Genomic DNA, 14,912 nt, shown 5'->3' with positions numbered 1-14,912 from the left:
CATTCAACGGTCCACTGGCGAAATCCCCTCACAATGATCTCAAACTGTGTTTTTAATACACAAAGAAATTAAACACAAATGTTAATTTACTTTTATACCATCTGCATATTTCAAAACAAAGCATATGAGGGTGCAGTGAGATACCCGATGGGTTGGGCGATACTTTTCTTGTCAATCATCTTGAAAAAATGTATACTTAAACTGGAAATCATCATCCATCGTTAACACAATGGAAAGGTCAAATGCTTTATTATCTAAATGTTGAAAGTGCGTGGGCGACGGAGAGAAACAAAATGGTGCAGTTTGAGGCCATGTGGAGCTGGAGATGGGGGTGTGAGCAGGTGGGTCTGGGCAGGGGTCATGTTGTGGATGTTTGTGTGCGTCTATATGTTGTTGTTTGTATGTGTATGTTTTGTATTGTTTAAAAATAATAATAAGAGCTTACAAACAAACAAAAAAATGGCTAAGATTATGTTTCTAGTGTGGCTAGCCACTGAATGGCTCTGAATTCTCTGAGTATGCAGTCAAAGCTACTAACCACTTTTGGAGCTAACTAGTGCTCTCAAATGATGTCTACAGAAGATGTGATTTGTATTCATAACATGGCTTACTTAGCTAGCTAACTTACATTTAGAGAAAACAAGTTATATTAAGTGGCTAGCTAGTATTAGCAACGTTTGGTGGTCAATGAGACTGAGCTAGCTAACCAGCTGAGTTAACAAACAATGTAACAAAAGTATAATTTCAGATTTGAAAAATACTCCAACAGGCTCTGCATTTCAGAAATAAGTAGTAAGAACTCCTGGTGCACTGTTCAATTATTCAGCCATTTAAACAAAAAAAATTCTTAAGAAACTCAGTTTTCCCCACTGCCCTCACTGGCTTTCATGCAACGTGAGCTTGTCTGAGGTGTTGGACTCGACGACAGTTGCTATCCATTGGAGCGCTTGGTTGCCCAACATTCTGGGGCGGGGCTTAGCGAAGGGTCAATTTCAGAAAGTTAACAGACAGCAAAGATGCTTTTGAATATGTTCATACATCTTAAACAGTTCACTTCATATGATAAAATGTACATTAACTTGCTCTTATACCTGTGTGGTAACACTGAAATGACTCTGGTAACAATGTTCTATCAATATTTTCTCATGTAGTAATAAGATAAATGCTTTGTAATTGCAATACTTTTAAACTGTTAAACTTTCTGTTAAAAAAATAAAAATAATCTGTGACCAGAATTCAACATGAGAAGTCACAGTCACTACTTAGTTACTACCCCACTAAAGGCTACTATCCCTCTACTACTTATAATAAAGTCACTAATTATTCTACTACACTAGCCTCCGATTTTCAACACTAGCCTCTTCTAAACTTCTTCCACTACCATAAAACTAGTTTTGGACAGCTGAAGCAAGCACACAATTCTTATTTCGGAAAAGTACCTTTTCTAGTTACCTTTTAGAAAAATAATGTTACTACACATAATAACATGTAACAGCAGCTTAATATGAAGTGTAACCCTTCAATTTAACAGTGGTGTAAAGTACTTAAGTAAAAATATAGTTTTTTGGGGTATCTGTACTTTATTTTACTATTAATATTTTTTACAACTTTTACTTTACTACATTCCTTAAGAAAATTATGCACTTTTTACTCCATACATTTTCCATGACATCCAAAAGTACTCGTTACATTTTTTTCTTCTGCTTAACAGGACAGGAAAATGGTCCAATTCACACACTAATCAAGAGAACATCTCTGGTCATTGCTACTGCCTCTGATCTGGCGGACTCACGAAACACAAATGCTTTGTTTGTAAATTATGTCTGAGTGTTGGAGTGTGCCCCTGGCTATCTGTACATTTTGCTTAATATAAGGAATTTGAAACAATTTTTATTTTTACTTTTGATACTTAAGTATATTCAAAACCAAATACTTTTGTCGCAATGGTCTAAGGCACTCTATCGCAGTGCTAGCTGTGCCTCTAGAGATCCTGGTTCGAATCCGGGCTCTGTCGTAGCCGGCCGCGACCGGGAGACCCATGGGGTGGCGCACAATTGGCCCAGCGTCGTCCAGGGTAGGGGAGGGAATGGCCGGCAGGGATGTAGCTCAGTTGGTAGAGCATGGCGTTTGCAACGCCAGGGTTGTGGGTTCGATTCCCACGGGGGGCCAGTATAAAAATAAATAAAAATAAAAATAATAATAATGTATGCACTCACTAACTGTAAGTCGCTCTGGATAAGAGCGTCTGCTAAATGACTAAAATGTAAATGTAAATGTTTTACTCAAGTAGTATTTTACTGGGTGACTTTCACTTTCACTTGACTCATTTTCTGTTAAGGTATCTTTACTTTTACTCAAGTATGACAATTGTGTACTTTTTCCACCACTGCATTTTAAAATGGTAGGACGTTGACGGGTCAGCAGTGGGATGAAGTTGCTATAGACACAGATTTAAGGTCAGTTTTGGGTTTCAATCACAAATGGTTAAGGCTTATATCTGTACCTAAGGGCTTACATCTGTGGTTAAGGCTTTGGGGATTGAAAGCTGATCCTAGATCTGTGCCTAAGGGCAACTTATATCCAGCTGATGGCACATACAAAGGTTGTTTCCTGCCATCCCACCCTGTTTCCATACTGGTGCCTTATTTGTCGGTTGCGAGAAGTTGATATATGACCTTTGACTCCATGCCGGAGTAGCATCTGGTTTGGGCTTCACTACAACCATGGCATCCACAGGTCCTGGCTTCACTCCCTATTTATTTATGATATGGTATTAGGAGAGATGCTAGTATGCATGTGACACAACTGTCTGGTATTGAAATGATACAAACCATTGTTCGTGGTTTATGCCACTTCTGCTCTGTTTCAGTGCCCGAAAGTACAGGAGGGATGACAGACATGCCACATTCAGAGTAATGGGCAGTCTGATATAGTAATGCAACCAAATTATTGCATATCCCACACCCAGCCACACAGGAACAGTAGCTTTTAACAAGCACAACTGGCTGTGAATCACGCAATGTCATCTGAAATACACAGAAGCATAATTTAATGGGCTTTGAAAGACGAGGGTCTACAGCAGCAGGAGTAGGAGCAAAACTTGTTCTTTCTACTTTTTACTGGTGTAAGCAACTTCTCTACTGTCTCGTGTCACTTTTGTGCTTTCTGCATCACTTTCCTACTGTCTTGCACCACTTGGCTATACTGTCTCCCACCACTTACCTATTGTCTTGTGCCATTTACCTACCTTCAAACAGTATTGGCAGAGCAGTAGGTGAGTGTTGCAACATTGTAGATTAGTACCAATAACAACAGTAGAGTGAAGGTTTTGCTCCTAATTCCTCTTGAAAAGTAGAAACATCAAGTACAAAAGCAAGGAAGTTGGGCCATATTTTTATAAAGAAAGAAGTAAAGATGACAGGACAGTTTTGAGTAGAACATCAGCAGTTTGAAGAATAGCTGAGTGGAATATGTTACTGTCATTGCAGTCATCAAGTCAGGAAAAAGTAGTAATCTCATTATTGTTTACATTTCAAACCAAACTCCAATTTGTTTACAACAGACCCAACAACAAAGCATGGCAATTCCCACTCAGCTACCCTGGTCTGTATTAGGCTACCACTGTTCAGCTATCGTGAAAACCACTAAAGTTCTAAAGTGTTCTCTTAGCAATGGCAATCAAAGCTGTTGTAACATTAAACGAGTAAAACATGTGTTGAACGGAACCTTGAACAAGTTCAACAGAACTTTGAACGTGTCACTTAATCTAGTCCTACTCTCAGCTGGTGTGGTGGCTTTAGTTTCTTCATTGAGCGGTAGCAGTGGGCTCTCACAGAGATCTCATTTGTAGCCCTGTTTTTACCTGATACTTTCATAAAAGTACAAACACATGAAGTGAGAGGTATATACACATGATTAAACTTTATTTAAAGCATGATTAACCTGAAGCAGGACGGAGTCATGACTTAAAACACCAAAGCAAGGCTTCTAGCTCAGGCTAGCTAGCGTTAGCATATTACCTTCAAAGTTGCAAAGAAAAGAAGAAACGTAAAATTTGAAGACTTTATCCAGTTTGCTACGTGGTGTCGTACTGGATGTCCGGACGACCCTCCGTATATCATTAACAGATACTTTAGGCAACTCCAGCAAACACCTTGTAAACTTCATCTCTGCCATCATTACGGTCTACTGTCACTGTCTAATGTTTTTTTTCCGGTAACCGTAAATGCCCAAGCATCCTTACACCAATGCAGAAGTGATGCGTGCATAGAGCCTATTGTGCCCATGACCATATATCTAAATCTGACCAAATCATCATTCAGTTGACCAGTTTTTCAGGATTACGGTCTGCAGGAAGGCACCTCTCCCATGGAGATGAGTGCCGTTGACGCAGCCCTGAGCACAGCGGGTGTTGGGGTTCTCAGCCTCACACAGGATCACCGCACAGCTGATGTACACCTGGAGGGGTTAGAGGTCACAATCAAGCTCACAGCCAATCAGGATTAGAGGTGACTGAACTGCTACTCAAAACACAAAACATGGTTGAGAAACTGTTTGTTTACCTTTACCAAAGTAATGTAGTCTCTGTATATAAAAGGGTGGGTTGAAAAGATGGAACGACTTCAAACACATAGCCCACACAGTCAGGCAGTGCAAGCCAAGCAGGTGCACCTCAACCCACAGTACCTCACTGCATTTACCTGGTCATGCATCCCAATGAATTTAAAAGCTTCCATTGCAAAATGGAACTGGGACTGGGAACTGGAGTAGATCTGAACAGTTTTGTCCTTCTTGCAGCTGGGGAAAGAATATACGTTAAGTTAGTGGGTCATTCGACAAATGCACTGTTTCAACCAGAAGGAACGCTGCAATAAAATATGTATGTGTCCCAAATGGCACCCTATTCCTTACATAGTGCACTAATTTTGATCAGAGCTCTATAGGCCCTGGTCAAAAGTAGTGCACTATATAGGGAATAGGGAGGGCATTTGGGAAGCAAACTATATTTCAGCATATGCAACAGTTTAAGCAAAGACCCATTTTGGATGATGCTGTAATGCTCAGGGTTTTCTGAGGGAGTGGCCTTACAGGACTCCACAAACATCTCAGTGTTGGGGACAGAGGTCATGGACGTGATCTCCATGTAGACCAACTCCTTCAGATCCACCTTGAACCACAGAGAGGGATGACGTTGTCCATAGATGTTGACACAAGGTCAGGTTGATAGTTTTACTCCCTTCCCCATCTCCAAAGGTCAAGGTTAGGATTTGAGAAAGGTAAGCTGATCCTAGAACTGTGCCCTAACCAATTAGCCTATACATTGGCTAGCTCCTCTTTAGTAATGAGAAGTATTTATTGGCTAACTCAATATAGTTGCTTACATAGTGAAAGTACAACAGCAAAGACAATGCAGTGTCTTGTTCAATGAAGCTGTGTTGTCTACATTACTCAAAACCGTGTTAGCCCACTGATCAGGCCAGGGGTGTATTCATTATGTCTTGCAACGGAAACCGTTTAAGAACCAAACAGAAGCAAACAGAGCAAACAGAACGGGGAAGGACCTACCTGAATTTGTCCAATATAAACTATTTTTACTCATTTTGTTTGAAAACTTTTTCTGTTTGGAGTAAACGGTTTCTTCACAACATATACCCAATACACACAAATCTAAGTAAGGAATGGAATTTAAGAATACATATATGGACAAGCAATGACAGAGCGGCATGGACTAAGATACAGTAGAATATTATAGAATACAGTATATACATATGAGATGAGTAATGCAAGATATGTAAACATTATTAAAGTGACTAGTGTTCCATTTCTTAAAGTGGCCAGTGATTTCAATAGGCAGCAGCAGCCTCTAATGTGCTAGTGATGGCTATTTAACAGTGATGGCCTTGAGATAGACACTGTTTTTCATTCTCTCGGTCCCAGCTTTGATGCACCTGTACTGACCTCACCTTCTGGATGATAGCGGGTGCTGTAGGTGTCCTGGAGGGCAGTTAGTTTGCCCCCGGTAATGCGTTCGGCAGACCGCACCACCCTCTGGAGAGCCCTGCGGTTGCGGGCGGTGCAGTTACCGTACCAGGCAGTGATACAGCCCGACAGGATGCTCTCAATTGTGTATCTGTAAAAGGTTGTGAGGGCTTTAGGTGCCAAGCCACATTTCTTCAGCCTCCTGAGGTTGAAGAGGCTCTGTTGCTCCTTCACCACACTGTCTGCGTGGGTGGACCATTTCAGTTTGTCAGTGATGTGTACGCCAAGGAACTTGAAGCTTTCCACCTTCTCCACTGCGGTTCCGTCGATGTGGATAGGGGAGTGCACCCTCTGCTGTTTCCTGAAGTCCACGATCATCTTCTTTGTTTTGTTGATGTTGAGTGAGAGGTTATTTTCCTGGCACTACACTCCCAGAGCCCTCACCTCCTCCCTGTAGGCTGTCTCGTCATTGTTGGTGAAAAATGTTTTGCAACAGACAAAACATTTTGCAACAAAATTGGCGTAATGAATACACCCCAGGTAACACATCAAGCAAGCATAATTATTTGAACTACCTTCGCTACATACACACCTCCACTGGGTAACTGTCTGGATCCACCATCGTGTTGAAACGACTGCTGTGGAAGAACTCAAACTGGTAGGTGAACTTCCCGAAGCCCTTCTCTCGGAAAATGTACAGAATCTTGTTGGCCAGGAATTCCAGGCTCACCTTGCCCCTCTTGGAGTAGATGCAGGAGAACTTGATCTCAACCTTGTGCCTCCTGGTGATTACGTCACTGGAGTCGTCAAAGGACGTGATCTCGTTTCTGAAGATCAGGTTGTCCCCTTCCTCCTGAAAAGCAACACATTTTGCTTTGATTCAGCAGTAAAAAATAATTGGTGACAGGGTCAGACTGGGACCAGAAATCAACCCTGGCATTTCTAAAACACTGGCAAATGTATTTTCCTTGAGGCCCCCACACCGGCCTATTTTGTCGTTGAGGCCCCCATTATTAGACAGATAATGTTAATTTTGAAAAAGGACAATATAGGATTGAGATCGAATCCTCCTATATCGGCTCCGACGCTCATCAGATGTGGCAGGGCTTGCAAACCATTACATCTCGCACCCTGTGGCTGATGTAAGTAAGACTTTTAAACAGGTTAACACTCACAAGGCTAGAGATTTCTTAGAGCATGCGCAGACCAGCTGGCAAATATTTTTGTATTTAATTTTAACAGGTAAGTTGACTGAGAGCACATTCTCATTTACAGCAACAACTTGTGGAATAGTTATATGGGAGAGGAGATGAATAAGCCAATTGGAAGCTGGGGACAATTAGGTGGCCATGATGGTATTGCCCAGAACACCAGGGTTTACACCCTACTCTTTATGATAAGTGTCATGGGATATTTAGTGACCACAGGGAGTCAGAACACCCTATCCATAAGATGAAACAACTTTTTTAGACCAGAGGAAAGTGTGCCTCCTACTGGCCCTCCAACACCACTTCCAGCAGCATCTGGTCTCCCATCCAGGGACTGACCAAGACCAACCCTGCTTAGCTTCAGAGGTAAGCCAGCAGTGGGATACAGGGTGGTATGCTGCTGGCCCAAGAGTCTTCACAGACATTTTCAACCTCTCTTTGTCCGAGTCTGTAATCCCAACATGTTTCATGCATACCACCATTGTTCCTGTTCCCAAGAACTCCAAGGTAACCTGCCTAAATGACTATCGTCCTGTAGCACTCACATCTGTAACCATGAAATGCTTTGAAAGGCTGGCCATGGCACGCATCAACACCATCATCCCACACATCCTGGACCCACTCCAATTTGCATACCACCCCAACAGATCCACAGATTACGCAATCTCTATTGCACTCCACACTGCTCTCTCCCACATGGACAAGAGGAATACCTATGTGAGAATGCTGCCTACAGGCAAGCTAATAGGTCAATATAACTCTACAGTAAAACCACAACAATAGTTAATCAAATAGCTACTCGGACTATTTGCATTTACCCTTTTTTTTGCACTCATTTGCAATGACTATGCACACTCACTGGACTCTACCCACACCCGCATACTTAAATTGACACTCCAACACACACATACACACACTACTTACACACACACACACACACACACACACACACACAAACACATACTTTTACACTCTTCATACAGTTGAAGTCGGAAGTTTACTTACACCTTAGCCAAATACATTTAAACTCAGTTTTTCACAATTCCTGACATTTAATCCTAGTAAAAATTCCCTGTCTTAGGTCAGTTAGGATCACCCCTTTATTTTAAGAATTTGAAATGTCAGAGTAATAGTAGAGAGAATGATTTATTTCAGGTTTTATTTCTTTCATCACATTCCCAGTGGGTCAGAAGTTTACATACACTCAATTAGTATTTGGTAGCATTGCCTTTACATTTTTTACTTGGGTCAAACGTTTCAGTTAGCCTTCCACAAGCTTCCCACAATAAGTTGGGTGAATATTGGCCCATTCCTCCTGACAGAGCTGGTGTAACTGAGTCAGGTTTGTAGGCCTCCTTTGCTCGCACACACTTTTTCAGTTCTGCCCACAAATCTTCTATAGGATACCTTGACTTTGTTGCCATTTTGCCACAACTTTGGAAGTATGCTTGGGGTCATTGTCCATTTGGAAGACCCATTTGCGACCAAGCTTTAACTTCCTGACTAATGTCTTGAGATGTTGCTTCAATATATCCAAATAATTTTCCTTAATCATGATGCCATCTATTTTGTGAAGTGCACCAGTCCCTCCTGCAGCAAAGCACCCCCACAGCATGATGCTGCCAACCCCGTGCTTCACGGTTGGGATGGTGTTCTTCGGCTTGCAAGCCTTCCCCTTTTTCCTCCAAACATAACGATGGTCATTATGGCCAAACAGTTCTATTTTTGTTTCATCAGACCAGAGGACATTTCTCCATAAAGTACGATCTTTGTCCCCATGTGCAGTTGCAAACCGTAGTCTGGCTTTTTTATGGCGGTTTTGGAGCAGTGGCTTCTTCCTTTCTGAGCGGCCTTTCAGGTTATGTCGATATAGGACTAGTTTTACTGTGGATATAGATACTTTTGTACCTGTTTCCTCCAGCATCTTCACAAGGTCCTTTTTGCTGTTCTGGGATTGATTTGCACTTTTCGTACCAAAGTACGTTAATCTCTAGGAGACGGAACGCGTCTCCTTCCTGAGTGGTATGACGGCTGCGTGGTCCCATGGTGTTTATACTTGCGTACTATTGTTTGTACAGATGAACGTGGGACCTTCAGGCGTTTGGAAATTGCTCCCAAGGATGAACCAGACTTGTGGAGGTCTACAATTTTTTTTATGAGGTCTTGGATGATTTCTTTTGATTTTCCGATGATGTCAAGCAAAGAGGCACTGAGTTTGAAGGTAGGCCTTGAAATACATCCACAGGTACACCTCCAATTGACTCAAATGATGTCAATTAGCCTATCAGAAGCTTCTAAAGCCATGACATCATTTTCTGGAATTTTCCAAGCTGTTTAAAGGCACAGTCAACTTAGTGTATGTAAACTTCTGACCCACTGGAATTGTGATACAGTGAATTATAAGTGAAATAATCTGTCTGTAAACAATTGTTGGAAAAATACTTGTGTCTTGCACAAATTAGATGTCCTAACCGACTTGCCAAAACTATAGTTTGTTAACAAGAAATTTGTGGAGTGGTTGAAAAACAAGTTTTAATGACTACAACCTAAGTGTATGTAAACTTCCGACTTCAACTGTATATGCTGCTGCTACTCTGTTTATTTTCTATCCTGATTGCCTAGTCTACGTGTACATACAGTGCCTTCGGAAAGTATTCAGACCCCTTGACTTTTTCTACATTTTGTTACATTACAGCCTTATTCTAAAATTGATTAAATAAATATAAAATCCTCAGCATCTACAAGCAATACCCCATAATGACAAAGTGAAAACAGGTTTAGACATTTTTGCAAATATATTTAAAAAAAGATACATACATTATTTACGTAAGTATTCAGACCCTTTGCTATGAGACTCGAAATTGAGCTCAGGTGCATCCTGTTTCCATTGATCATCCTTGAGATGTTTCTACAACTTGATTGGAGTCCACATGTGGTCAATTCAATTGATTGGACATGATTTGGAAAGGCACACACCTGTCTATATTCGGTTCCACAGTTGACAATGTCAGAGCAAAAACCAAGCCATGAGGTTGAAGGAATTGGCTGTAGCGCTCCGAGACAGGATTGTGTCGAGGCACAGATCTGGGGAAGGGTACAAACACATTTATACAGCATTTAAGGTCCCCAAGAACACAGTGGCCTTCATTATTATTAAATGGAAGAAGTTTGGAACCACCAAGACTCTTCCTAGAGCTGGCCGCCCGGCCAAACTGAGCAATCGGGGGAGAATGGCCTTGGTCAGGGAGGTGACCAAGAACCCAATGGTCACTCTGACGGAGCTCCAGAGTTCCTCTTTGGAGATGGATGAACTTTCCAGAAGGACAACAATCTCTGCAGCACTCCACCAATCAGGCCTTTATGGGAGAGTGGCCAGACGGAAGCCACTCCTCAGTAAAAGGCACATGACAGCCCGCTTGGAGTTTGCCAAAAGTCACCTAAAGACTCTCAGACCATGAAAAACAAAATTCTCTGGTTTGATGAAACCAAGATTGAACTCTTTGGCCTGAATGCCAAGCGTCACGTCTGGAGGAATCCTGGCACCATCCCTATGGTGAAGCATGGTGGTAGCAGCATCATGCTGTGGGGATGTTTTCAGCGGCAGGGACTGGGAGACGAGTCAGGATCGAGACAAAGCTGAACTGAGAAAAGTACAGAGAGCTCCTTGATGAAAACCTGCTCCAGAGCGCTCAGGACCTCAGATTGGATCTCTGAATGTCATTGAGTGGCCCAGCCAGAGCCCGGACTTGAATCCGATCTAACATCTCTGGAGAGACCTGAAAATAGCTGTGCAGCGATGCTCCCCATCCAACCTTACAGAGCTTGAGAGGACCTGCAGAGAAGAATGGGATAAGCTTCTCAAATACAGGTGTGCCAAGCTTGTAGCGTGATATCCAAGAAGACTCGATGCTGTAATCGCTGCTAAAGGTGCTTCAACAAAGTACTGAGTAAAGGGTCTGAATACTTACGCTACCGGTCAAAAGTTTTAGAACACCTACTCATTCAAGGGTTTTTCTTTATTTTTACTATTTTCTACGTTGTAGAATAATAGTGAAGACATCAAAACTATGAAATAACACATATGGAATCATGTAGTAACCAAAAAAGTGTTAAACAAATCAAAATATATTTTATATTTGAGATTCTTCAAATAGCCACCCTTTGCCTTGATGACAGCTTTGCACACTCTTGGCATTCTCTCAACCAGCTTCACCTGGAATGCTTTTCCAACAGTCTTGAAGGAGTTCCCACATATGCTGAGCACTTGTTGCCTGCTTTTCCTTCACTCTGCGGTCCGACTTATCCCAAACCATCTCAATTGGGTTGAGGTCGGGGGATTTTGGAGGCCAGGTCATCTGATGCAGCACTCCATCACTCTCCTTCTTGGTAAAATATCCCTTACACAGCCTGGAGGTGTGTTGGGTCATTGTCCTGTTGAAAAACATATGAAAGTCCCACTAAGCCAAACCAGATGGGATGGCGTATCGCTGCAGAATGCTGTGGTAGCCATGCTGGTTAAGTGTGCCTTGAATTCTAAATAAATCACAGACAGTGTTACCAGCAAAGCACCCCCACACCATAACACCTCCTCTTCCATGCTTTACGTTGGGAAATAAACATGCAGAGATAATCCGTTCACCCACACCGTGTCTCACAAAGACACGGCGGTTGGAATGCCAATTTTGACTCCAGACCAAAGGACACATTTCCACCGGTCTAATGTCCATTGCTCATATTTCTTGGCCCAAGCAGGTCTCTTCTTATTATTGATGTCCTTTTAGTAGTGGTTTCTTTGCAGCAATTGGACCATGAAAGCCTGATTCACACAGTCTCCTCTGAACAGTTGATGTTGAGATGTGTCTGTTACTTGAACTCTGAAGCATTTATTTAAAAACACTGACTCGCCCACGGATTGAAGAGTTCGGCATTTGACTAGCCATGCTACAGTGGGTAGATCAAGTATTAGATACACTGCCAATTTTGCAGGTTTTTCTACTTACAAAGCATGTAGAGGTCTGTAATTTTTATCATAGGTACACTTCGACTGTGAGAGACGGAATCTAAAACAAAAATCCAGAAAATCACATTGTATGATTTTTAAGTAATTAATTTGCATTTTATTGCATGACATAAGTATTTGATCACCTACCAACCAGTAAGAATTCCGGCTCTCACAGACCTGTTAGTTTTTCTTTAAGAAGCCCTCCTGTTCTCCACTCATTACCTGTATTAACTGCACCTGTTTGAACTCGTTACCTGTATAAAAGACACCTGTCCACACACTCAATCAAACAGACTCCAACCTCTTCACAATGGCCAAGACCAGAGAGCTGTGTAAGGACATCAGGGATAAAATTGTAGACCTGCACAAGGCTGGGATGGGCTACAGGACAATAGGCAAGCAGCTTGGTGAGAAGGCAACAACTGTTGGCGCAATTATTAGAAAATGGAAGAAGTTAAAGATGATGGTCAATCACCCTCGGTCTGGGGCTCCATGCAAGATCTCACCTCGTGGGGCATCAATGATCATGAGGAAGGTGAGGGATCAGCACAGAACTACACGGCAGGACCTGGTCAATGACCTGAAGAGAGCTGGGACCACAGTCTCAAAGAAAACCATTAGTAACACACTACGCCGTCATGGATTAAAATCCTGCAGCGCACGCAAGGTCCCCCTGGTCAAGCCAGCGCATGTCCAGGCCCGTCTGAAGTTTACCAATGACCATCTGGATGATCCAGAGGAGGAATGTTAGAAGGTCATGTGATCTGATGAGACAAAAATAGAGCTTTTTGGTCTAAACTCCACTCGCCGTGTTTGGAGGAAGAAGAAGGATGAGTACAACCCCAAGAACACCATCCCAACCGTGAAGCATGGAGGTGGAAACATCATTCTTTGGGGATGCTTTTCTGCAAAGGGGACAGGACGACTGCACCGTATTGAGGGGAGGATGGTTGGGGCCATGTATCGCGAGATCTTGTCCAACAACCTCCTTCCCTCAGTAAGAGCATTGAAGATGGGTCGTGGCTGGGTCTTCCAGCATGACAACGACCCGAAACACACAGCCAGGGCAACTAAGGAGTGGCTCCGTAAGAAGCATCTCAAGGTCCTGGAGTGGCCTAGCAAGTCTCCAGACCTGAACCCAATAGAAAATCTTTGGAGGGAGCTGAAAGTCCGTATTGCCCAGCGACAGCCCCGAAACCTGAAGGATCTGGAGAAGGTCTGTATGGAGGAGTGGGACAAAATCCTTGCTGCTGTGTGTGCAAACCTGGTCAAGACCTACAGGAAACATATGATCTCTGTAATTGCAAACAAAGGTTTCTGTACCAAATATTAAGTTCTGCTTTTCTGATGTATCAAATACTTATGTCATGCAATAAAATGCAAATTAATTACTTAAAAATCATACATTGTGATTTTCTGGATTTTTGTTTTAGATTCCGTCTCTCACAGTTGAAGTGTACCTATGATAAAAATTACAGACCTCTACATGCTTTGTAAGTAGGAAAACCTGCAAAATCAGCAGTGTATCAAATACTAGTTCTCCCCACTGTAACTGGAGCTGTTTAGCTTTAGAAAACCCTAGGTAGATCTAGCTTGCTTCATAGGATACCCCTCATGTCTGCAATAAACTTGAATGTGAACTGAATGTTTACTGTCTCTGAATGTCCATTATGTTTTTTTCTTGATTTAGCATCACACAGTCTTTCAAATGTGTAGGCCTTTGGATGGCCCTACCAGACCTTGTGCGAGGAGTGTAGATTACATCTGTAGGTGCTTGACCTGAGATGTTTGGATTCTCTTGTTGAGGTGGTGTCCACCTCTAGGTTATTTTCAGCATCCTGCTCTGTTTACTGGCTCTGTGCCAGGCTCCGCAACAGTGGGGAAGTAATCCTCTACTTCTCTGCTCTTCCTCAGGTGTCTCCTGTTCCTCCTGATGACCTGTAGCTGTTCTGTCTTCACCTCGTAGGACTTTTGCGCCACAGGTCTGACTACTGTTGCCCTCTGCCACCACTGTTTCTGTCCTGTGAGTGGCTGAAGTCTCACCTTGTCATCTTGATGCGACTCTGTGAGATACTTGGCAGAGGTGTCATAGTACTGTACCGGTCTCTGCTGTCTTTCTTTGAACTCCTCCTGCTGACCGTTTGTCATCACTGGTCTCAGCAGATTTTCACTCATTAACAGTAGTGTCTTTGTTCATCTTCCCATGAGTGCCATTGCAGGGCTGCTGTCTGTTCCTTGTGAAGGGGTATTTCTGTGATCCAACATGGCCAGATATGCGTCAGCACCTGCCCTCTTTGCTTTTACCATCATTATTTTGGCTGTTTTCACTGCCGATTCCATTGTTGTGTTTGAAGTCCCAGGCCTTGCTGAAACTTCGGAACTCATCCGAAGAGTACTGGGGGCCATTGTCTGAGTACACAATGTAATTTATCCCATAGCGTGCAAAGCATGTATTCAGTTATTTCGACAGTGTGCCCATGGTCACAAGCACCAAGCTCCATCTGATATGTAGGCAACGATGAGAGATATGGAGCAACCACCACCAGGGAGAAGTGAACATCAACCACAGCAAACTCATTAGGAACACCATCCATGTTCCCAAATGCTTATTTTATCCAGCCCTGAGCACTCACTGGAGGGGACCTGTTAGCCACATCATCCTCACCTTCCTCCACCTTAACAGTAGACACAGTAGGCCTACATGCTGCAGGAACTGTCGACCG

General features: G+C 42.7%; 1 protein-coding gene across 1 annotated transcript; it reads right to left on the bottom strand.

Moving 5' to 3' along the window:
- Positions 1-4,292: 4,292 nt before the first annotated feature.
- Positions 4,293-14,337, bottom strand: LOC121552163 (CUB and zona pellucida-like domain-containing protein 1). The gene is made up of 5 exons (XM_041864884.1): positions 14,041-14,337; positions 6,572-6,832; positions 5,037-5,167; positions 4,701-4,797; positions 4,293-4,458 (listed from the first exon to the last, which is right to left on the bottom strand). Exons 1-5 carry the CDS (start codon positions 14,335-14,337, stop codon positions 4,315-4,317), a joined length of 930 nt encoding a protein of 309 aa, XP_041720818.1. The 3' UTR covers positions 4,293-4,314.
- Between the last annotated feature and the right edge of the window lie 575 nt (positions 14,338-14,912).

The sequence above is a fragment of the Coregonus clupeaformis genome, chromosome 36 (assembly GCF_020615455.1).
Source record: "Coregonus clupeaformis isolate EN_2021a chromosome 36, ASM2061545v1, whole genome shotgun sequence".
NCBI lineage: Eukaryota > Metazoa > Chordata > Actinopteri > Salmoniformes > Salmonidae > Coregonus > Coregonus clupeaformis.
Note: the sequence above shows the minus strand (reverse complement) of the source record. Positions and strands in the feature narration are given on the sequence as shown.